This window comes from Mesocricetus auratus, unplaced genomic scaffold (genome assembly GCF_017639785.1).
Source record: "Mesocricetus auratus isolate SY011 unplaced genomic scaffold, BCM_Maur_2.0 Super-Scaffold_100007, whole genome shotgun sequence".
Classification (NCBI taxonomy): Eukaryota; Metazoa; Chordata; class Mammalia; order Rodentia; family Cricetidae; genus Mesocricetus; species Mesocricetus auratus.
In genome coordinates, this window is record NW_024429191.1 from 13,135,189 (window position 1) to 13,159,862 (window position 24,674).

Sequence of the window (24,674 nt, forward strand, 5' to 3'; positions counted from 1 at the left end):
AGTCCCTGGAGAGGAATGGACCCGGACTGTTTCTTTCATCAGTCAGCTCTTTCTAAAGTACAAGGGTCCCTCAGTATTCACAGGAGACTGATTTTTGAATTCCTCCAGACACCAACGCCTGAGGATATTCAGGTCCCTTATGTAAAGTAGGTACAGTGTAAGTAGTCTAAGCTACCCAATCCCTGTGTTCAGTCATCTCTAGATAGTTTACTGTACCAATACAAGGGAAACAGATGTGAATAGCTGCCATACTGTGCTATTTAGAGGTCGAGGACAGGCCTGTGTCCACAACCGTTACATTGATTTTCTTGAGTACTTTTAATTCATGGATCAGAGCTTTTATGGATAGGTGAGTTGGCTGCATTTGGATACTCTCTGTCCCTCTGTCCCTCCTGTCAGTTAGATCAAAGGCAGCCACCACAGTATCAGTCCAAAGGCAGGCTGGTACGAAAGACTGGCTCACTCACTGCTCCCCATCCTCTCGGAATTTCACCTGGGAAACATGGACAGAGTCACATGGTCAGTAGGACTCAGAGGCTGTGGCAACAGTTAGAGTCTGAGGCAGCGTGCCGAGCTAAGGAAAGCTTGAAGCAGGAAGAGTTAGGACAGACACTAGAGGAATAGAAAGCAGAGAGGGGACGAGCTGAAGTGAAGGTGGCATGGTGGGGAGACTCTGAGAGTGCCTACTGTTGGATCCACGGGAACTATCTTGAGTTCTTGAAGACCTGACTGCTTCAGGTTCTCCACCCCCATGGCACGCTGTGCTCTGGAGCACCTAGACACAAATGCACACACACGTACACACATTTGCACACCCATACATACATAAGAACACATTCTATAAATACATACAAGTTGAAGATCCTTCTCTAGATACTGGGAACCATTTGGGTTTGGATATTTTCTGAATTATGGAATATTTGCATTACCTAAGGAGATGACTTAAGGGTGGGTCACTAGCTAAACACACAATTTATGATTTGTGAGCAAAAAACATACAGTCTGAGGGTGACTTACTATAGTATTTCTAGTGCTCCGTGTTTCTCATGAGGACAGGTGTGATCCTTCTACCTGTGTCAGTGCCCAGAAAGGCTCAGATAGGGAATGTGCAGATTCAGAAATAATCTGGTTGAATAATAGACAATATAACACAACACATAATATAAAATAACTTGATTATGTAATGTAAATACAAAAAAGTGACAGACAAATATGAGCATATGCACATATGTGATGCAGATATGGTCAGATTTCTACTCAGATGGAGACTTGAGTATAAAGTATGTGTAGTTGAAATTAGGTTTGAGAGACTTTTAAAGTCCCTGCAGAGAACATGCTTTGGTAGAGCTACAACCCTGGGTGGTAATGTGCAGATAGATATACATGCGAGTGGGTTCAATCCCTTTCCAGAGATCGTTCACTAAATAAGTGCAAATGAGGAAACACAGACTCTGGCTCCAAGTCCCTGCCAGACACCCAAAGTGAAAACATCATGATCGTAATTTGCAAGACTTTCCATCCCCAATGGCAATTGATTAATTCCTCTGGGCAAACCAACTGCGGTGCCATTCCCTGGATGACAGCTGTCTGCTGGGATTATTTAATTGGAGCCCTGAAGATTTCCCAAAGAGCTGAGCAGTTTTAACAATTGGTACACATGTAGCAAATGTATTAAAATAGGAAAACAAAAATCACAGAAAGGGCACTGAGAATAGCCCAGGACAGAAAGGCAGACATAATTCCAATTAAAAGCAACCAAATGCTTCAGTTTCCTGGAGGTAATGGGGAGGGGGAATCCTGGATAAAAACAAAGGCTGTTTGATCTTCAAAATTGAAAGAGAGAGGTTTTCAAGTCTCCACTACCCATGGTTTCATCATCATTGCCCTGTGGTTTTGTTTCTTACACTAGATTCTGATCATTTTCTGCTCCTGAGTTCCTGTGCCTATTCAGGAACTCTGTCAACAACAGCACTAACAGGACACTTGTACCATGTCCACCTCCTTGGCACTACACCATGGCTTGCAAGCTTCTTCATATCGGGTGGAAGAAAATGTCTCAGTGTATTCAGGCAGCTACAGCAAAAATCCCTTGGTTTGGAAGTTGATATGCAATAGTAGTGTGTTGTCAGCAGCACCCGTGATGCAATGTCTGTTGAGATTCATTGTTTGCATACACACACACACACACACACACACACACACACAGAGAGAGAGAGAGAGAGAGAGAGAGAGAGAGAGAGATCTGAGCACCCATGTGACCACACACATGAACATTCAAGCACACATGAATACACATGGGAATATGTATTCATGCATAGACACACATGTGAGTGTGTGAATGTATACATACATGAGCAAGTATGGCTATGTATACACAAACAAAAATGCATGTGAATCTTCATACATGCACATACATATATACATACTTTTTTAAAAGGGAGGGATTAAGGAAATTTGCCCAGTGTCTCCTGTGACTGGAAAAGAAGAGATGAGCTTAAACCGACTAGTGGTGGCACAGGCCTTTAATTGTAGCACTTGGGAGGCAGAGGCAGGCAGATCTCTGGTCTACAAAAGCTAGTTCCAGGATAGGCTCCAAAACTACACAGGGAAACCCTGTCTCAAAAAATCCAAAAAAAAGAAAGAAAAGAAAAAAAAAGAGATGAGTTTGAAGCTGTACTAGTCTGGTGGTCACAGGTATGGTTCCCCACCCATAGTCTCCCTGCCCCATTGTTCCCCAGTGCTCATGAGCAGCACATTTATCTGATATGTTTCTCTTATTGGTTGATAAATAAAACACTCATTGGCCAGTAGCCAGGCAGGAAGTATAGGAGGGGAGAATGCTGGGGAGAGGATGCAGGGAGAGGCACAATGGAAGCCATGTAGTTGCCAAAGGAGTAACATGCCGGATTATGGGTAAGCCACAGCCTCGTGGCAATACTTAGATTAATAGTTATAGGTTAATAATTAAGAGAGAGCTAGCAAGTAAGAAGCCTGAGCCATCGGTCAAACAGTTTAATAATTAGTATAAGTCTCTGTGTGCTTATTTGGGGCTAATCGGTTGTAGGACCAGGGAGAAGCAGAAGCTGTGTCTACACTTATCCTCTCAACCTTTATTTTCTCAAGCCTGCCTGGAGCAGCAAGTGTCAGAGCCCGATCATTACTGTGTCTTCTGATCCCCGGGTCCCAGCACCTGCCTGCCCTTCACAAATGACCCTTGTGGGTGGAGCAGGGATCTTCTGGGCGTGGCTCTCCCAGAAGTGCATCAAGCCAGAATTCCAGGTCACGCACCAGCTGTTCCAGCTCTCTTACTTCTTTCTCTAGCTTCTCCAAAAAGTCATGCAAATTTATCTTCAGCCACTTCCTGAGGGTCCTTATTGGCTCTTTAGCGGGTTCATAGGTCTGATACTCAAAGCCCTGAAAGGCAAATGCCAAAGCTGTATCTTCAGACTTTTCAGGAGGGTTTCTTGTTTGACAAAGTTCCCTATGCAAATACTGTCCATTCTGCTTGGGTTCCCCCACCCTACCTTCTCCACCTGACTAGCTCCTGTTGATCCTTCCCAAACTATCTAGCTGATAGCACCTCCTCTGGGCCCCTTAGCACATCACCTGGGATGCCACAGGATTCTGGGCGTGGTTGCAGTCCCTGGTCCGTCCTGATACTTCCCAGCCATTTCCTGAAACCGGCACAGATAGGTACTACCTCTTAACAAACAGTCCAAATAAGTGTGATTGGCCTCTGCAGTGGGAGGCAAAGTGGGAAAGGGCAGGGTGTAGGGTGCCTCACGGGACCCCCAGACGTCCACCCCACTCTCTGGATTTGGTTTCTCCTTTCTTGGGTTCCAGAATACTCACCTGATATCCCTGTACCCAGGTACAGCACCAAGACCAGCAGAGCTAACAGTGTCTGCAAGAAGAGGAGGAAGAAGACAGGAAGGTGAGTTCCTGGGTGCAGAAGGCTCCATGCCCCTAACAGGAGTTAGGTCATGGGAGAACTATCACTCATTGGTAGCAATTTTCCACGATCTAAGTCATATATGCTTCCAACTGTTGCAAAAACAGATGACAGGGCAATGCCTTGACATTTATGTCTTCCCCTTCCTCCTCTCCTACTCCTGAATCACTTAAAATCTTTTTATTGCAATTGAATTGTGGGAGGCCCCAATTTTATGGAGGTATAGTTCATCTACAACAAAATGCACACATTTTAAAAGCATACAGTCTGATCAGTTTTGACAAGTGTCTACACGTGACCTCAATGAAGCTCTAGCCCTTTCCATCATCTTGAAAGGTCTCCCATTCCTCTCTCAGTCAGGCCACTGGGACACCGACAGTCACATTGTGTCCATTTGTGAGTTTAGTGGAAATGAGTCAGTGATGTCTTTTGTATAATGTTTTTGATGTGGCTCCATGCTTTTCTGTGTTCAACGTTATTGATGAGTATGTTGCATGAGCCTAACACAATTCATCCTTACCTCCTGGTGAGTTGTTTACAGTTTGGGGTGGTCATGTACAAGAGTACCTTGAACATGCGTGTACCCTGTCTTTGTGTGGACATATTTCTCAGTTCTGATGGGTGACTACTCAGACACTGGGTGAATGTATGCTTAATTCTAGAACAATATGCAGGACTGTTTCTCAAGCTGTTTACTGGACTTCATCCCATCAGCAAGTCAGAGAATTCCTTTTGTTCTCTATCTTTGTCTTAGTATTGCCAATCTTAATTTTAGGCATTCTATTGCTATTATGTAGACACATCTTAACCTATGTTACAAGTGTTTTCCAAATGATCAATGAGGTTTAGCATTTTTTCTTTTTTGGGGGGGTTTTTGAGACAGAGTTTCTTTGTGGCTTTGGAGGCTGTCCTGGAACTTACTCTGTAGATCAGGCTGGCCTCGAACTCACAGAGATCTGCCTGCCTCTGCCTCCTGAGTGCTGGGACTAAAGGCGTGCACCCCCAATGCCTGGCTGCATTTTTTGATTTTCAAAGACTTTTTTTTATAATTGTTCTGCCTGCATGTGTTGTATGTGCAAACGTACATGCCTGATGTTGGCAGAAGTCAGAAGAGGGCCTCGGAACCCCTGGAACTGGAGTTACCATGGATGGCTAGTAGCTACCATGCAGGTGCTGAGGTCCAAACTTGGAACCCCTATAAGAGCAACAAATGCTCTTGGCTGCTGAGCCATCCCTCCAATCGGGAGGCTGTACCTCTCATCATGGCTTTTTTGGCGACTGTTAATCTACATATCTTTGTCATGCCTATTGAAGTCATTTGCTCATTTTTTTATGGGGACTGTCTATTTTCTGATTAAGTTGTCAAGTTCTTTGAATGTTTTGGATCTAAGTAGCTGGAAAAATATTCACTGTGAATAGTTTATTGACTCTGCAGCTTATCTTTTCATTTTTATGTCAGTATCTTTTCGAAAAATGAGCAAGTTGCTTTTTATAAACCACCCTTTTGGTGGTGCGCTCTTCATGTGAAGTCTAGAACATGTCTCTTCTAAAGTTTGATTTTCTCTTTTTCTAAACATTTTATTGTTTATATTTATGTGTATGATTCATTTTAGAGTAAAATTTTCATATAATGTAAAATATGGCTGGAGAGTTTTAAAAACATAGATATTCAGTTCTACAATTATTTTTCAGGACTATTTTTCCTCATTAAATTATACTGATGACTTTGATGTGTCACGTGGGTGTTCCTGGGTTCTGTTGCTTTATTGTTCTGCACATCTATTTGTCAACGCTAAATCTGTATGAGTCCCTGTCTGCTAGCCACCATGCCATACTAGCACCACCATGCCACCATGCCGCAGGCTAGAGGCTCTGAACAGTAGACACGGGGTTTCTACCAGTTTATGCTGTTGGATGCAGCCTCTCTCCCGGGCTTTCAGGCGTCACCTCTCACCATGTCCTCAGATGGTTTTACAGATGGTGCTCCTTACTGCTCCTTCCGATAACGGTACAGCCTGGTCCATGAGACCAGAGACTTAACAGCAGTCACCCCCTTAGAAGCACTGTCTACAAGTCCAGTCACTTGGGGCTTAGGACTTTAGTGAGTCTTGAGAGACAAAGTTCCGTTTCCAAATGAGACACGGACAGTCTCCTGTTTGGTATGAATGATAATGAAGGGAGCGTGTGAGGGACCATGGGAAGGGACACTGGAGTCCCTGTGGTGGACTGCAGGGTGGTTGGATCTGAAGTAGGGAGGGACAAGAGGAAAACAGCATGTGCCCTGGTCTTACCTGCTTCCTGTCATCACTGTGGCTGCTCCTTCTCTGTTCAAGCAGCTCAGCTGTCCCTTGCCCCCTGCCTCCCATCTTCTGGGTTGCCATGTCTCTGCTGAAGGTCAGACTTCTTGGGTGAATGGAAGTACTTTCAATGGACAGGCAGGTAGGTGCCTCCCCTCCCCCACTCCTTGTCACTAGCCAAGCATGAGTTCTGATGTCACAGAAGGCAGAAGACAGCAAAGCCCACCACCCTGAGTCTTATCACTGCCTCTCATAAACAGACACACACACACACACACACACACACTCAGAAAGCAATGGTCAGAAAGAGATGCTGTGAATGTCTAGATTTTTCAGGTAAGTTTTCCTCCATCTTTTTATATAGATTTGCAAGTTACTATTAAAATGTAAATCTTTCAATAGAAAAATAGACCAATGAGCCATTTTGAAAATTAATTGAAAAACTTATGGAGATCACAATAGGTTCCTACCAGATGGAAGTAGTAACACAGAGAGATATGGGGCTACCCCCTTCCAAGTTTCTACCTATGGTATCATCTTGCATTTTTGTAGGAGGCTTCATGGCTCGGCTGTGTGTAATCTGCCAGTCTTACTCAGGCTTCCCAGTTTTATTTGTACTTCCATATGTGTGCATCTATATTTGTATTTAATTTTCAATACTGATGTCACATCTATAGGTTTCGTACCTGCCAAGATACAAGAATTCTAAAAGCACATGGGTACCAAGGATGCATGAGACCTTTGTATAAAATGACACAGAACCGTCGTGTAACCAACACACCGCTTCCTGTGTACTCTGTCATCTCTAGATCATTGGCAATCCCTAATGCAACATTAATATGGCATGGATGGTTGTTAGAGGGGATGATGGCAAGGAAAAAGTCTACACATCTAGCATAGATGCCACGCTTTCCCAGTACTCTTATTTATGAGTGGTTTTGACCCATGGTTACAGAGGTGTTCTGAGTGTGACTCCTTGGAGACTCATCTAGATTATTGTCCATATCCTTTGTCTTAGTTAGGGTTTCTGTTGCTGTAATAAAACATCATTACCAAAAGCTACCTGGGGAGGAAAGGATTACTTTGCCTTACAATCATAGTCCATCACCTAGGGAAGTCAGGGTAGGAACTCAAGGCAGGAAAGTAGAGGCAGGAACTGGAGTAGAGGGCCATGGAGGAACGTTGCGTACTGGCTTGGTCAGCCTGCTTTCTGATAGCAACAGGAATCATCATCTCAGTAGTGTCACCACCCACAGTGAGCTGGTCCCTCTCACATCAATCAGGAAAATATCCCAAAGGCTTGTCTGCAGGCAGGTCCGGGGGATTTTCTTAATTGAGCTTCAATTCCAACTTATGTCAAGTTGACACAGAACCAACTAGAACATCATTTTTGATGAATAGTATTTCATGCTTATCTACTCTCTCTCTCTCTCTCTCTCTCTCTCTCTCTCTCTCTGTGTGTGTGTGTGTATGTGTGTTGCATTTTTTCTAACCATTCAACTTCTAAATGATATTTTCCATACACACTATAAGACAGAGTTTTCAGCTTGGAATTCTTATGAATAAAGGTAATATGAACATTCTTATATAGGGTTTTAAATAAATGTTAAATTTTCATTTCTCTGGGATAAATGCCTAAGTGTACAATTGTTGGGAAGCATAGTAATTTCGTGATATGTATATATATATATTTGTTTTGTGAGTAAGTGTATGTAGCTGAGTGTGTATGTGTGCGCCACCTGCTTTCCCACAGAGAGGCTCAGATCCCTTGGAGCTGGAGTTACAGGCAGTTGTGAGCTGCTTTGTGGGTGCTGGGAGCCAAATACAAGTCTTTTGAAAGAGAAGTACGTGCTCCTCCTGCCTGTTGAGCTGTTTTTGCAGCCCCTGCATGGTGGTTTTAGAAGGAGCATGGGAACTTCTCTCAGGATGGAACCATTGTGCAGCAATGCATGTGGGACCCAGTTTCTCCCTGTCCTCGCCAGTAGCCAGTGTTTCCATTGTTTTAAATCTTAGCTCTCTTATAGGCACTATCTTGTTGTTTGAAAGTGCATTTCCCAGTAGGTAATATTTTGAACGTCTTCTGTGGGCTTATCTGCCACCGGTGGGTACTTGTTAGTGATTTCACTAACAAGACTATTTCTGTCTTTGGCCTTTTTTCTAATTGGATTGGTTTTCCCACAGTTGAGTGTTAAAAGTTCTTCGTATATGCTGATAACAAGTCCTTTTCTTGACAGATGGTCTACTAGGATTTCTTTCAAGTCCATAGACCATTAAAAAGGTCTTTTATTATGGACTTTTACAGACAAGAAGTTTGAACTTTTGGTGAGGCCCAAATTCATTTTTCTTTTCTTTTCATAATTGTGCTTTTCTTCCTTTAAAAAAATATGGGTTGGAGAGATGACTTAGCAGTTAAGAATACTGGCTACTCTTCCAGAGAACCTAGGTTCCTTTCCCAGCATCCACGTGGCTCATAACCATCTGAACTCCAGTTCCAAGTGATCCAATGCCCTCTTCTGACCTTTGTAATCCCTGTATGCATGTAGTATACAGAATCACACACAGGCAAAACATGCACATAAACTTTAAACTAAAAACAGAAATGTGGGACAGGTGGTGGTAGCACACATCTTTAATCCCAGCACTTGGGAGGCAGAGGCAGATGGGTCTCTGTGAGTCTGTAGAGTGAGTTCCAGGATAGCCAAAGCTGTTACACAGTGTTTTTTATTTTTGCCTTGATAAACAAAAACAGAAAAAGAAAGAAAGAAATATGTTTATATAGCGCATATGTGTGCACACATCTGTGCATTATGGATGTCCAATGGCTCCAGCAGCATTTGCTAAAAATGTGCTTCCTCTGGGACAAGCTCCTGGAGTACAATCAAAGTGAGGGAGGAGCAAAAATATGAACAAAGGAGTCAAGACTGTGATGAGAAAACCCACAGAATTGACTGACCCCGAGCTAATGAGAGATCACTGACTCAGGTCTGACAAATGGGGAACCTGCATAAGACCAAACTAGACTCCCTTAATATAGGTGACGATGGTGCAGCTGGGACAATATATGAGGCCACTGGCAGTGAGTCCAAGATATAACTCTAACACACAATCTGACTCAGTGGAGCCCATTCTACATGGAGAGATACCTTGCTCAGCCTCGACACAGGGGTGTGGTGGGTGGGCAGCACCTTGATCCTGCCTCATGGAAATGATGGGACAGATTTAGTAGAATTCCTAGGGGAGGGCTTATCCTCTCTGAGGAGCAGATGGGGGGGGGAGTGGGGAGGAGAGGAAGGAGGGAGAACCGGGATTGGAATATAAAAAATAAATTAATGAAAAATAAAAAGGGCAAAAAAGACACAAAGAATAAATAAAACGAAAGTTAAAAATGTGCTTCCTCCTCTGAAAAGCTGCGCACCTTTGTCAAAGTCAGCTGAGCATACTGGTGAGTCTAAATCCTGCTGCACTGGTCTTCATGTCAGTCTCCACAACAAACCACACCGTCTTGATCACCAAAGCTGTGCCACAGACCTTAATATCAACCACAGTGATGTCTCTCACTTTGTTCTTCCTTGTCAAGATGGTTCGGTTCTTCTAGGGTCTGGACCTTCTCATATAAACTTTAGAATAAATGTGTCTGTCTGAAAAAAGCTTTGATGGCTGGGATTGACTCAATCCTATTGACCTGGGAGCTCTGACATCTTTACTATGCTGTCAGCCCATGGACATGGTATGCTTTTCTGTTTATTTAGATTTTTCTCTATTTGTAGTTGGTGTCTTATGACTTCAATCATATAGGTCTTCAAGTATGTGCACTTTGTTAAATAATGCATTTCATTTTCTTTGGACTTCCCTTGTATTTGAAATATGTGAAGAAATCATTTATTTCATATATTTTCATGATTTTCCCAAACCATACATATCTTTTTTTTTTTTGGTTTTACGAGACGGGGTTTCTCTGTATTGTTTTGTAGGCTGTCGGTCCAGCCCAGCCTCGAACTCACAGAGATCCGCCTGCCTCTGCCTCCTGAGTGCTGGGATTAAAGGCGTGCGCCACCACCGCCCGGCAAACCATACCTATCTTACAGTATACTAACTAACATACCAGCTTTGTTGGTACCTGATGTCTGATAGGCATTGCACTTGTTTAGGGCAGCTTCTGTGGGCTACAACTCTGTAGGTATTTGAGTACTGAATTGCTTTACCAGCCATTGTATTTCTAGTGTCCGCTATGCAACCTATTATGTGAATAGGTAAAAATATTTACTGAAAGGATGAATAATGGCCAGCATCAAATGTGGACTCTGAGAGGCCATGGGCAGCGTATGGTGAATACATTTTTGTCTTCACAGTGTTTGACTTGATAAATGAGTTGAATGAGTAAAGCAGGTTAGGTATGCTTTTTATTTTCTCAGTGATGAAGAGGAGGCTTAGTGAGGCTAAGGAAGGAGACCAGCAGCTGTGGTTATTGTGTACTTAGTACCTACTGTGTGCCAGTCTCCCACTAAGTGCTTTCTGTGTGATACCTCTTTCATCTTCGCCATTACCTTACAAGACAGAAGGGCTGTTCTGATGGGGACATTGCTCTAGAAATTAAGCATCACACACCTTTCCCGAGTATATGTCTGTTTAACTCCAAAACCTTTCAGTTTATTGCAAGGGGTTTGTGTAATTTCAGCCCAAAGCAAAGAACCTGGCCCTTTGTGTCATCTTTTGTTTATTGTGCAGATGTGGGTTTCCACTTCAGCTTTGAGCTGTCATTCACAGATCCTCTTTCCTCTCCGGTCCCACGTCCGTTCCAGTTGGTGCCTCAGGTGTTTCGTATGAGTTCTACCCACTCGCTCCTCATCTTCTCTTGCCCGTTGTTAGCACTGCATGCAACGAAGACGTTTCAAGAAATTTCTAAGTGCCACACCCTGTTCAAACTGCTTTACATATACTGACTTACCACATATTGGTTCTAACACTGTCCCCATTTTGCGGGTAGGGAGACTGAAGCTTAGAGCCATGAGGCCACTTCATCAAGTGGCACAGTTGACCAGAAACAGGGTTATGATCTGAAATCTGATCACAGGTCAGATATGTAAAAGGGGTCTGACTACAACATACCGCCTGATGGTCTCTATCAGATACTGCCATGTACATATTTTTGGTGGTGACCCTAACCTTTAACAGCTGAGCCATCTCTCCACCTGTACATAGCAAAACTCAAGCCAGTGGAAAAACACATGAGATGTGCCCAAACTGATTAAAAGAAAGGGACCTAATTCAAGACTCTTGCTTCCCACCTAGGGGCAGACTTTAAAAGGCCATTTGCATCATGTCTGTGACTGTCTTAGTTACTGTTCTATTGCTGTGAAGAGACACCAAGACTAAGGCCACTCATAAAAGAAAGCATTTAATTTAGGGGCTCATGATTCCTGAGGGTTTGAGTCCATGATCATCACGGTGGGGAGCTCAGGGGATTGACTTTGAGGGTCATTTCATGGGGATTTGGCATTAGGGTAGGAAGATCATGCCCACTCTGCCCTTGAAGTATGCCCAATAGTTGGCTTAGATGAAGGCTGGGGGTTGAACTGAGGAGGAGGAGCAATGGGAGGGGGAAATAGGGACCCAGCGGCTTCCTAAGTGACTTCAGGGATGAACAGGGAGGAAAGGAATGAATGGGAAACTTGTGAATGCATATGTCAGGCCAAGTAAATAACTAGTCTTGAAAACACACAAGCCATGGAGAAATCTACCTCATGCTTAACAAGACGAAACCAAGTGGGTGTCTGGGCTTGAGCCCCATCTTCTGAAAACACCTGGGTCCATTCCTGGAGCCACTGTAACAGGAGACTTGGAAAAGTGACCTTATGTCGCTGAGTCTGTATGGCAGGATAATCTTACACCTTGGGAGGTCACTGGGAGGCCTAGTGGGATGGACTCTCTCAGCCTCTTCCTTCTCCTCCTCATCCTTCCTCCCCCCATTTCTTCATCCTCTCATTTCTGTGGTTTCTTCTGGACAATTGAACTCTCCAAATAGGGCTCTAAAGGCCTTGACATTTCAAACCTATGCAGAAAGCTGATAGGACAGTGTGACCTGCAAGTCTGGGTAGGGGTGGTGGGATGAGTGAACTAGAGAAGGGAGGTGGCTTCATAGAGGAAGGGGCATTCCGACCAGCTGAAGGGAGAAAGAAGAGGATTTGGGAGCCTTACGATAGAGCCTAATCCTAGAATGGGCCTGGTGCCTTGCACGGGTCTGTGGAAGAAGGCTAGTGTTGATGACAAAGACTCACCATTAGATGCATGGAGGTATGGAATGATACATGCGATGACGTAGGGTACAAAAGAGCAGGATAGGGATTGAGGCAGGTCAATAGTGCACAAGCCTAGGAGGGCAGTCAGTTGTAGCTCTAAGAATGAAGACCCAGTGTCCTCAGATCTGATTGTGTTCAAGAGAGGCAAGAAACCCAGTTTTGTATGCAAAATCAACTGACTCATGCATGCTGGCAGCAACCCTAACTTCAGAAGGAAATACAGTGTGGACTAAACACAGGTGGTGTGGGTGAACTCTGCTTGGTTGCCTGTGTGCTGTGATAGGCACAGCGCCGAACCCACACATGGCTTGTCCCAAATCTTCACTACGGCCCTACCAGGTGGAGTTACTCAGGATGCCAAGCCACCACACCTGCTTTGTTACATAAAACCAGAAAGCATCCAGCCCAAAGAGTTTCTGCACCTGATGAAAAGCTGAGAACCCAGGAGGAATGGTGGCTTCCAGGGAGGGTGCTTCTGGATGCAGAACTCGGTACCAGGCCAGCCTTCTGCTCTGGGTGGGTAGATTTCATTGTCCTGGAGGAATTCTAGACTCTCATGGTGCCTATGTTCTATGAGTTCTGTTTCAAATTCTTGCAGCTAGATGATCTAAAACAATAGGGACAATTTTCTTCTAGCTTTAATGACCACAAATCCTAGGTCATTATTGCTGGGCTGAATCACTGTCTTCGTTAGGAATTCTATTGCTGGAATGAAGCACCATGACCTTAAGCAACTTGGGGAGGAAAGGGTTTGTTCTGCTTATAATTCCACACTATAGTCAATCATTGAGGGAAGTCAGAGCAAGAACTCAAGCAAGAACCTCGAGGCAGAAACGGAAGCAGAGACCATGGAGGAACACTGCTTACTGGCTTGCTCCTGTGGCTTGCTCAGCCTGTTTTCTTAAAGAATCCAAGCCCATCAGTCTAGGAGTGTCATCACTCGCAATGGCTGGACCCTCCTGCATCAATCATTAATTGAGAAAATGCACTACAGACTTGCCTACAGGCAAACCTTGGGGAGGCATTTTCTCAATTGAGGTTCCCTCTTCCCAAACGACTCTAACTTGTGTTGAGTTGACATGAAACTAGTCAGCACAGCTATGAAGGAGTCAGCCTGACCACACTCCCTCTGAAGGTTCTGGGGAAGACCCTGTCCTTGCCTCTTTGGGTTTCTGGTGGATGTCTTCATTTCTTGACTTCAGGCCATGCCACTCTCACTTCCGCCTGTGTTCACATGACCTTTTTTCTTGGGGGTGTGGGAGCTTCCTGCTATTCTTTCATAAGGAAAGACAATATTGTACTGGGACCCACTAGAGAATTCATGACAAATTTCTTAATGGCAAAATTCTTAATTTAAAGACATTTGCATTCTTACTTTGCAACACAAGTTCTGGGAAACAGGATGTAGAAATATTTGGGAGAACTTTTCCCAGCCCTCCACTGTGTTTTGGGGACAGTCCCCAAAGGTTTTGAATAGTGAGAGTCTCCAGGCTGACCCTTGCCCTGTACCCAGGCCTGACCCTTAACATCAGGTGGTGGAAAGGATGCCAGGGCTACCCCCATCCACCCCAGGATTGTGCTACCCCTAAAGACTTCCTGGACGTGTGACTATGTCAGGGCTGGGTGCATTCAGGATGGTGAACATCCCATACTTGTTTCTTTAATCAGCTGCATCCAAGAGGACCAGCAGGAAGAGCGCCTCTCTCCCATCTCGGGCACCGAGTAAGCACTCACTGTCCGCTCCCCTCTTGCTCCTCCCAGTCCATCTTCTCTCTCCTCCGGTGACTGCAGCAAGTGGACCCTCAATGCCACAACTACTGAGGGGACAGATGCACACGTTTATACACAGCTCTGGCATATGCTGCTTGCCAAGGACACAGCCACACCAAAAAAAAATCCTCCTGCATGCCCCATTAATCAAAAGGCCAAGAGAACTGAAGAGCGAACCAAAAAGGAAAGAAAATGCAGGATTAATTTATGAGGCGTTCCGCTGCCTGGATGGCTCATTGCACCCCTGCTCTGGCAACGCTGCCCTGCAATGTGCTTCTAGACTTACTGTACTTCAACATCCAGGGGCTCTTTTGTAACCAGCCAAATATCCCTGTGTTATTGTTCTAGGCACCTCCCGTTGGTCATTGGGCTAATTTATTTCAGTCGGAATTTCAGGACCAGACACAACTCTTATTACTCACTGCTTCAGAGAGGGAAGAAAAAAGCAATTGATATTTGGAAAAATGAAAACTATGTCCAGAACCCTGTGGGTCCTGAGGCCAAGAAGGAAAAGGAGGGAGCGCTGGGTGGAGGGGAGAGCTGGAGGGAGAAAAAAAATCAGGCAGGCTCACCTCGTCACGCACTCTGTTGTGGCCCGTCTCAGAGACAGAGAGTCTAGAATGTCTACAGACAGGGTGCTGAGAGTTCCCGACACCTGAGTCCTTCTGCACATGACTTCAGCGGCCACCTGTGGGAGTAGGAGTGGAAAATGCTGCAATTAGTTGGAGGGCGAGGGAGAAAGCTCAGTGGGGGCTGTTGAGTTCCTAAGGCCATTTGCTTCCCACTCTGAGACTTCTCATAGAAAATTAGCCTAGGGATAGGGCTTGAGGCATGACAGTCCAGAGATGCTTGCTCTTAGGAGCAATATGATGCCAGGCAGTGGGGGAGGGAGACATGATGAAGGGGTGTCCCTGGATAGTGTAAGGGTTCTTCCCAAGACCAGAAAGAAGGCCAGATGTCTATTTTGCCATGAGAGATCTTTTGCTGGAGTCAGTGTGAAATCCATGACTTTGCTATTCCTGGGATCCCTGGCAGAGCACACAGTCTTTGGCAGCCAGGGTGGCTTCTGTGGGCATGGGAAGGAAAGAGGTGGGCTCTGTGCTTGCAGCAGAAGCAGTCCAGAGAGGCAATGTGCAATGAGGAAGGGATATGTATATATGCCATGGGCTTCCTGGGATGGCATTGTGGGGAGGGACCTTGGCCGCATAGCTAAGGAACATGGTGAGACCTTGGGGGCACTCTGCACTTTATGAGCTCTAAGTTTCCCCATCTATGTGATGAAGATAATAATGCGGTGGTTGGTTTTCCCAGACTTGATGCATATCTGGGAAGAGGGAATACTAATTGAGAAAATGCCTCTATAAAATTGGCCCATAGGCAAGTCTGCTGGGCATTTTCTTGAGGACCTGGCCCATTGTGATGGTGCCACCCCTAGGCATATGATCTTGGGGTATATACAAAAGTAAATAAAGAAAACCATGGAGAGAAAGCCAGTGAACACAATTCCTCCATGTCCTCTGCTTCAGTTTCTGCCCTGACTTCTCTTCATTATAGACTGTAAACTCTAAGAGGATATAAACCATATCTGCCCCACCCCAAGTTGCTTTTAGCAGTGGTGTTTATCACATCTGAAGAAAACAAAGTACAAAGAAACTGGTACCAGGAGTGGGGTATTGCTGTGACAAATCTGACCATGCTGTTTTGGGGAGGATGATGGAAAGACTGGAAATTTGGACTAGAGAAACCATTGTATTTTAGAACCTAGGGAGCTATTGTAGTAACTTAGAAAATAATCCTGAGAGCAGTGTAGGTGATGGAGGCATGGCTTTTGAGGTTTCAAAGGGAATTTGAGAATCTCTTCAAAGACGCCATTGGGCGATTGAGTATTTTGAATTAAGAATCCATGGTGGGGCTGAAGAATTAACTGTGATTAAGAAGAGAACAGTACAGTGCAGCGTGTGGTGATGCACACTTCTAATCCCAACACTTGGGAGGCAGAGGCAGGAAGATCTCTGAGTTTGAGGCCAGTGTGATCTACAGCCAGAGCTACACAGAGAAAGCCTGCCTTGGAAGAGAGGGGAGATACCATTGAGGCAAATTCTTCTGCAAAGTGTTTCCTCAGAGTCAGCTCACAGAAGCTGTGTTCCAGGGGTTGTCAAGTTTGTACCTGGTGCTGGTGCCGAGCTTGGCAATGTATAAGAATTTTCCAGGTGGAACTGGTTTTGGAGTCATGAAATGGTTATGGAGAGCAGCTGAGGCTTGACTGGTGAAGGTGAAGTCTCAGTTGCAGTAGAAGCCCCCAGGACTGAAGGAGTCACAGAGAGAAGCTGAGGCTTGGCACTATGCACTAATGTCAGAGTCCTTAAAGAGAGCCCAAGAGAGGCTGTTGGTGAAGATGCAGCCCATTTGCAGTAGAGACCCCAGCATACCGGAGAGACTAGCACCACGGGATGACAGTCAAGCACAGCAGTACTGGGAAGTACAGCGAGTCTGGGCCTAGGAGACAAGCTGTGCATGCTGCAGAGCGGGAGCCAGAGAAGGGGAGCTGCCGAAGAGGAGCCCAGAAGATCAGGAGCCTTAGATGCGTGACAGTGAGCTTCACACTCTTGGGTTTGGCTTTGGCTTTGGCTTGATTGTGGCTGTGCCCTGGTTACTCCCGCTTAGAGTAAGAAAATACTCAGCTTATTTTTTGATTTTACAGGAGCCCATGGCTGAGACACTTTAGGTTTTTAAAGAGATGTTGGTTTTTTAAACAGAACTTGGACTTTAAAAGTATTGAAAAATTTAAATACCTGGAGACTTTCATAGTCTGTTTATATGTGATACTGCGGATGAACAAGAAAGGAAAGTTATGGTTTAATAAGATGCATTTGGGTATCAAGTTGACAAGAGGTAAATTGTGCCGGTTGGTTTTGTCATTTTGATCTGGAAAGAGGGACACTTAGTTGGGAAAGTGCCTCTATAGGATTGGCCTATCTGTTGGTCATTTTATTGGTTGATAATTGATATGGCAGTGGGGAAAGAAAGGTATCATCTCACTGTGTGTGGTGGTACCATGGGCAGGTAGTCTTGAGGTTTATAAGAAAAAAGGCTGTTGTGGGGAACAAACCAGTAAACAGCATTTCTCTATGGTCTATATTTCAGTTCTTGCCTCCAGACTCCTGCTTGAGTGCCTACCCTGACTTCCCTTTGTGACACACTAACACTGTTAGCTGAAATAAGCCCTTTCATCTCAAGTTGACTTTGGTTATAGAGTTTATCATAGCAATAGGAACAAAAACAAAGACATATTAAAATTCCCACCATCTAAGATGTCATAAGAGCCAAAAGCTGCCTGTGCAAACACTGCCCACAGTGACAGTGGTAGCTGTCCCCTGTACCGCACTTTCATATCTTGGGTCAGAGCACTCATTGTCTTGTGGAATCATGTCCACAACTCGGGGAGGCTGGATCCCATGTCCTTGTTCTACATACATGAGATGCTGCGGTCTCATTCAAGATCCCAGGAGCCGAGGGTATAATATCTACTGCTTTTCATGACAACACAATCAGACAAGATGTGTTCTGAGAGTGTGAGCAGAGCAGAAAGACTGTCTCCTGAGAGGTCTGACCTGCTCCTTTTCAAGGCTTCATGTCTTCTGCTGAGCATGTGTTAAAGTTGTAACAAGAACGTGGTGAATGTCAAGGTCCTCATAGCAAGTGAGGGAGGAAATTTGAGGAGAAACATGTAACAGCACAGCCTAAGGAAAAGGGGCTGGGGCTCAGTCCTGGCGCTGGGCGATGACGCTGTGTGGTTTCCACAGTTTCTGCCAATCTCTGTCCTTCTCTAAACTTGCACATGTGTGACTGAGAGTGGGAGAGATGAGCTAGAGCCCATGAAAGATGGAGCTGCAGACCCTGTGCAGGTGCTAGGAGTGTGTGGCCTCCCTAGCACATGCGACAGAACTCTATCAAGTGAACGTGACCAAGGGTGAGTGTCTGGCTTGGTCACCAGCCCCTGAAGGTTGAAATGGCTTCAAAACAAGATCCAAACACCCATGTCTGGTACATTTCTGAACTCATTCAGCTGTTCCACTCCTACCCACTAAATGTCCCTCATGTCCACTCCCTCACAGGCTCTGAGGCTGTCAGGCTCTCTGGATGAGAGACAGCAGGAAGGCCAGGGGGTGTGTCACAGCTTGGAAAGGGGCTCCTGCAGACCTCAAGGCAGGTTGTTTTCTTTTAAGCTGCTTTGGGTTTCTGGCAGCCGGGAACAGAAGGATCTCAGACACAATAGCTGTGTGTCAGGTCGTGATTTTACAAGGAACATCATGAAATTCTTCACTGTGGTCAGGACACTCCCCAGGCTTGGTGGATGAGACTCAGAACCAAGTTCAAAGGCACCCGGATGAGGTAGGGCAGGAGACGGGTGTCTAAATCCAGATGGGGTTTCAAGAGGCTTGGAACTTGGACCCTAGGGCCCCCTCGGCTACCCATGAGAGGTAAGAGGGGAGATGCATGTTCAGGAGACCTGGGTCCCACGTTGCTTCACCAGTTCTCTGTGCAGGTCTGGGTTGCTTGGCCTATATCCCCTGCTGCCCAGGTGACAGCAACGTCACTGTGTCACAGGGCAAGTTGGTCAAGGTAGGGATGGTCTTGAGTGGGAGGTCCTGGAATGGGGAGTGACAGAGATGTCCAGCTGCCCCTGCTAACTACCACAGTCAGGACAGTCAGGATAGCCAACCAACGGATACAGCCAAACTGATGACGTTGGTCCCATTCGGTCCTCACAACCATCTTCTAGACAAATGCCATTTCTCTTTCTGCTTGGCATACAAGGACTCAGCCACAAACTCCACAGCTACAGAGACCTCTGAGAAGAGTCTGTACTGTGAACACACATAGGCATGTTGAAATTCCATGTACCACATAAGGCCGACTGTTGCCCCATCTCCCTTGAGCAGCCACAGACATCTTTCCCTATGCATGGAACTGCAGAAGGTGTGAGCTTCAAACATCAGCTGCCTTCCCACACATCCGACCTGGACCAAGTTCTTGTGTGACACACTTGCCCTGTGCTGGGTGCTTAGGCTTTCTTCAGCTGGTAACTGGTTGTTCTTGCTGGCCACTAGGTGTTGACATCTGCCTGCCTGGTCCTGATGGGTCCCTGGCTGCCATCCCTACCCTGAATCTTCAATCTAGTTATAGAGTTCCATTGCCTTGGATTATTAGCGGACCCTTTCCATGTATCTGATGAGCCCTAGGAAGGTCCTAGCATCTCTATAGGGGAAATAGCTCCAGACAGGAATCCCTCCAGACAGGGATTCCTGTCTGGAGCTGGGTGGGCCCCATGTCTTAAACCTGTGATTATCTGCTGATTTGGCCAGTGGATATAAGCAACCCCAGACAAAAGCTGGACAGGACTCAGTGACCTCAGAGGAAGGCACGCGACTTGTCTGAGGAGCTGTTTCTATGTTTCTGCTAACACTGTGGGCTGCGGTGTGAAACATGCTTATTAAGTGCCAGCTGTACACCAGTCACGAGGGAGGGACTATGCAGATTGGCCAATTTACAGATGAGGAAGGCTGGATTTAGATACAATGACCCCCCACCTGCTTCCCAGGTCAGAACTGACTTGCTGGTATCAGAGCCAGGATTCGAACTGATGTCTGTTGGTTCCCACGTCTGACTCTTTCCATACACACCCAGTGCCAGCTCTCCGTGCCAGGTCCCTTTCTGCCAAAGAGAAGACCTTTTCGATGTTTTGTGTCCTTGAAGGCAAACCAAAAGAATTCCCTGCTCGCTGCCGGTATTCCAAGTATTGGTTTATGGGTTTTGCTAAGAGCGCAGCCAGGGGCCTATCGCCCTTAGTGAAATAGATACTTTTCCAATCAAAGAGTCAAACCCGAACTTGGCTTCTTAGAAAACCACTCGTCTGGAACATGTGCCAGCCACCAGACACTCCTGCAGTTCAGCTTTTTAAAGCTGTCTCGAACACACGGAGAGACTTTTAGGATGGAGGGTGGGAAAGGCACTAGGGATGGTCAAGTCCTCAGGACCTGTGGCTGGTCAGAGGCAAGCCAGCCTTTTTGTGGCATTCTTGGAGTCTGCTGCCTCACTGAACCCCAAATGGGCTTTTATTTTATGAGACTTCTCTTTCATGAAACAAAAACAGCAATTAAAGAGAAAACCCTTCTATAAACAAGTGTCTATAGCTCTCATTTGCTTAACTTTTTCCAACCTTAGGAAAAACTAGAGCTGCACTGGCCTTTTGAAAGAAGGTTTGGGAAGTGTTTTCTTTCAGGTTCATACAAAATAGTCACATTGCCTCCTCCACCCCTTCTCAGCTTCTGAAGTTTCCAGTGGTCCCTACCCTATCCTGGAGACTCACAGTGCAGGTGTTTTCATTACCTCTGGCCACAGCTATGGGGATAAGCAAATGGCTGGACGCCGTTGTGATTGAAACCCTGGAGACCCTAAACGGTCCTGCCATTCGCACTGCTGACGTGAGTTGCCATCACCCAAGACTCAGCTGTGAACTGGTTAATCCGATCTGAATGGTCAGCCGAGGGTGGTGAGCACACCTAACCCACAGTTCCCAAAGGGTTCCCTTAACCCTTCCTGAGTTTTGATCTGAGGTTTGCACAAATAGAAGTTATGTGCGGGGTGGAGCCCAGCCAGCAAGTCTCTGAGAAACCCCCATCTTACACATTTGGTTTGAGACAGCCAGACATAAATCTTTGAGGATATCCGTCTTCCTAGCAGAGCGGCTGGGTTTTATGATTACTACACCCTGGTTAGACTGGAATGGAGAAAATACTTTTTGGAGTCCAAGGAAAGGGCTAATATTCCCTGAATAGCGAATGCAGTCTCTCAAGCAGAAAGGAACGCCTGTTTCCAAAAGTTGGTGACTATATGCCATCAAGGGGAAAAGTGTGTGTGTGTGTGTGTGTGTGTGTGTGCTCAAGAGTGCATATGTGCAAGTGTGTGTGCGCAAGTGTGTGCGCGCAAGTGTGTGCATGAGTGCATATATATACACAAGCCTGTGTGCATGTGTGTACATGTCTATGTGTATGCCTGTGTGTGTATGTGTGCACGTGTGCATGTAGTAAGTGGGGACAATCACCTTTAGTTTCTCTGCCTCTGTAGCAGAAAGTTAAGCTGGGGTACCTTAGCCACCTTATGGTGAAGTGAGGCAAATCCATATCTGTGCCTTTTGAAAAACCATTAGTCCTAATGTCAGACTTCACCTTTAGGTATCCAATATTGAACCACCATGCCCATTTTCCTTCTCATCAATACTTTCCCAAGGGCTCACTGCATGCCAAGCACTGGCCTAGGTCATTCCTTTATTGGATTTTGAGATGGGGTCTTGTAGAGCCCAGGCTGTACCTTAGGTTTTGTCAAAACTCCCTGTAAATCTGGCCAAGAAGGTGTATTGGTTTTACCAATCCGGGTTTATTAAGTTTGCTGAGCAAGTATGAGCCTCATTCTGAGACAGTCTCAGTCTCAAAATGGGAAATTAAAGTCACTTTGGAGGCTTGGGAAATGGACAGTTTAAGAGTGCTTTTAGAAGTACAGGGACTCAAAAATGCCAGTTTGACTTTATGGAGGTGATAGCCTTCAGAGGGCGTCAACCCTGCGGGGAGACTGTCACACTCTAGTGGGAAGATATTGGTGGACACTAGGAAGCGGGGAGGAGGGCCCAGTCTGAGCCTATGGAGAACACGCCCAAAGGAGGATTTGACTCTGTTTTCTTTTTTATTAGCATACATTAGTTATATACAATATTGGGTTTTGTTGTGACATTTCATATAGATATATAATGTATTTTGATCCTCCTTTACCCTCTCTTGTCTTCCTACCATGCACTGACCCCCCTGCTCTTCTCAGAGGGTTTCTGATCTCCCTTCACCTACACATCTTTCTCTCTGTGCTGTGGTGATATCTTGCTTGTATAAAAAAACCTGTCTGGGGGTCAGAGAATGGAGCTTGCCACTAACTAACCATAGAGGTCTGGAGGTCTGTACAGACAGACAGGAAGTGAGGTAGCTGGGCAGAAACAGGATATAAGCAGGGAGAAACAAGAAATCGATCTCTTGTCTGCTGAGATGCTAAGGAGGTAAGGTGAGGTGGTGGCTTGCTCCTTCTTCTCTCTGATCTCAGCATTTTCCTCTATATCTGACTCTGGCTTTTTATTATCTAGACCAATTAACAACTCCATTTACAGTGTGTGACCCAGATTGCTTAATTAGGGTTGCTTGTATGAACACGAGTGAGGGGTGGTTTACAGGAACATGGGAAACACCACTGAAGAAAATGTGCTCCCTCCATAGCAACCCTTAAATGCCTGTAAATCCTTGGGGAAGGGTGGGACCTCAGGACTCCTCCCCTATCCATGTCAGCGTTGATGGACCCAGTCTTACACAGGCCTTTCAAAGATGATCACAGCTACTGAGAGTCCAAAAATGCAACAGGCATGCTCTGTCTGGAAGATAGTGGTCCACAGTACTCCATCACCCTGGAGGGAGCTGGACACTCAACAGTCATTTATTCTCACTGCTTGGCCAGTTATGAGCATCTTCAGTAACTCACTCACTGTATAAAGAAGCTCCCTGACCGAGGCTGAGAGCAGCTCCAACCTCTGGGCAGAAACATAACTATCTAGAAGGCCTTTTGATGGATACAAGTCAGCTAAGCATCAGCAGTGGCTTTCCTACTAGAGCCTGTGACCTCCCCAGCCATGGGCTTTCGTCTAAGTATACTGAACCCAGCACGACGTCCCTTCCTGTGGAGTGTTCTCAGAACTAATGAAACAATGGCTGTTTACTCCAGTACCAAGAAAAGTTAACTCTTGAAAGAACTCATTGGACTGGGTATTGGTGGTGCACGCCTTTAATCCCAGCACTCGGGAGGCAGAGGCAGGTGGATCTCTGTGAGTTTATGGAAAGCCTAGTCTACAGAGTAAGTTCCAGGACAGCCAGGGCTACATAGTAAAACTCTGTCTTGAAAAAACTGGAGAGAGAGAGAGAGAGAGAGAGAGAGAGAGAGAGAGAGAGAGGGAGGGAGGGAGGGAGGGAGGGAGGGAGGGAGGGAGGGAGGGAGGGAGGGAGGGACGGACGGACGGACGGACGGACGGACGGACGGATGGACGGACGGAGGGAGGGAGAGAGAGAAGTGGGAGGAGCTACAGCTTGGGCACAGAGGGTCTGGTGTGGGAGACATGGTACTACCCTGGAGAAATTTCTAGGTGTTCGTGGCTTCAGGAGAACACCTGAGGAGGCCGGCTCAGCAGTGGTGGAAATGTCTGCAGGACCACAGGAAGACACAGCAGAAAGCTCCCTGAACTGCTCAGGAACATGAGATGGGCGGGGCTGGTGAGAAGCCACATGTATGATCAGCTTCACAGGGATTTTGAGTGGGAGATGCTGCAGGACAAGCTGACTCTCCACTCTAGTCACTCTGTCTGTCAGTCATGCATTCAGGCAACAGGATCACCATTGTGGGGTCAGGATGTGAAATATTCCTCCAAAGGCTAGTGTGCTGAAGGCATGGCTACCAGCTGACGACCTCTGGGAAGTGAGCACACTTTACCAACGGAGCAATCTATTGATAGCTTCATTGTGACCTATCTGATGGCAGTTTTGGGTGCTGGCAGAAGCTGTAAGAGGTAGAGCTTAGTTGGAGGAAGTAGGTCACAGAGCTGTGATCTGAAGGGCATGTCTTGCCCCTGGCTCCTTCCCTGCCTTTTTTGCTTCTTGGCAGCCATGAGGGAGCAGCTAGCTCTGCCCCTCCCTCATTTTCTGACTCATCTTAGTTTCAAAGCCATGGAGCCAGGTCAGCCATGGACTGCAATCTCCGAGACCATGAGCCAAGACAGATCTTTCCCAGTGACAGAAAACCAACCCAGATGCCCTGGATTGACACTGCCTTTTCTTTTTCTGACTTTTAAATTATAAAGTAAGATATAGATTTAAAAATTATCCAAGACTTAGTGCATAGTTATAATGCCGATGTGAGATTCTTGTTTGAAAGTGGGCCTTGGCGAAGTAATTAGGTTTGGAAGAGATCATGAGAGAGAGCCCTACCCATGTTGACATTAGTGACTTGATGAGAATGGGAAGAAAGACTTACATTTTGTTCTTTCTCTCTGTGTGAAGCCCTCTGTCACATCTGGACATATAGGGAAGCTCTCATCACATGTCTGAGAGATGTTGGCCTGTTGCTTTAGACCTCCAAACTGTGTGAGCCAAACAACCTTTTATTTATATATTACCTGATTTCAGCTATTTTGCTATAGTAACAGAAAATGGACTAAGTTTAGTTTTGCTCTTTTTTTTAAAGGTATCTTTTGAAATCTCTTTAATCTCAACGTTTCCT

At 45.8% G+C, this 24,674-nt stretch overlaps 1 protein-coding gene across 1 annotated transcript; it reads right to left on the reverse strand.

Moving 5' to 3' along the window:
- Nucleotides 1-3,059: 3,059 nt before the first annotated feature.
- Smim23 (small integral membrane protein 23) lies at nt 3,060-6,419 on the reverse strand. Its single transcript, XM_005071993.3, has 4 exons — nt 6,244-6,419; nt 3,853-3,904; nt 3,607-3,674; nt 3,060-3,414 (listed from the first exon to the last, which is right to left on the reverse strand). Exons 1-4 carry the CDS (start codon nt 6,331-6,333, stop codon nt 3,202-3,204), a joined length of 423 nt encoding a protein of 140 aa, XP_005072050.2. The 5' UTR covers nt 6,334-6,419; the 3' UTR covers nt 3,060-3,201.
- Nucleotides 6,420-24,674: the final 18,255 nt, after the last annotated feature.

What these genes read in the sequence shown, in the direction of transcription:
- Smim23 (XM_005071993.3), bottom strand. Translation starts at nt 6,333, where the DNA reads ATGGCAACCCAGAAGATGGGAGGCAGGGGGCAAGGGACAGCTGAGCTG. An exon ending in ACAGTGATGACAGGAAGCAG is followed by an intron (nt 3,905 to 6,243) that starts GTAAGACCAGGG and finishes CTCTTCTTGCAG; the next exon opens with ACACTGTTAGCTCTGCTGGT. An exon ending in AGAATCCTGTGGCATCCCAG is followed by an intron (nt 3,415 to 3,606) that starts GTGATGTGCTAA and finishes TTTGCCTTTCAG; the next exon opens with GGCTTTGAGTATCAGACCTA.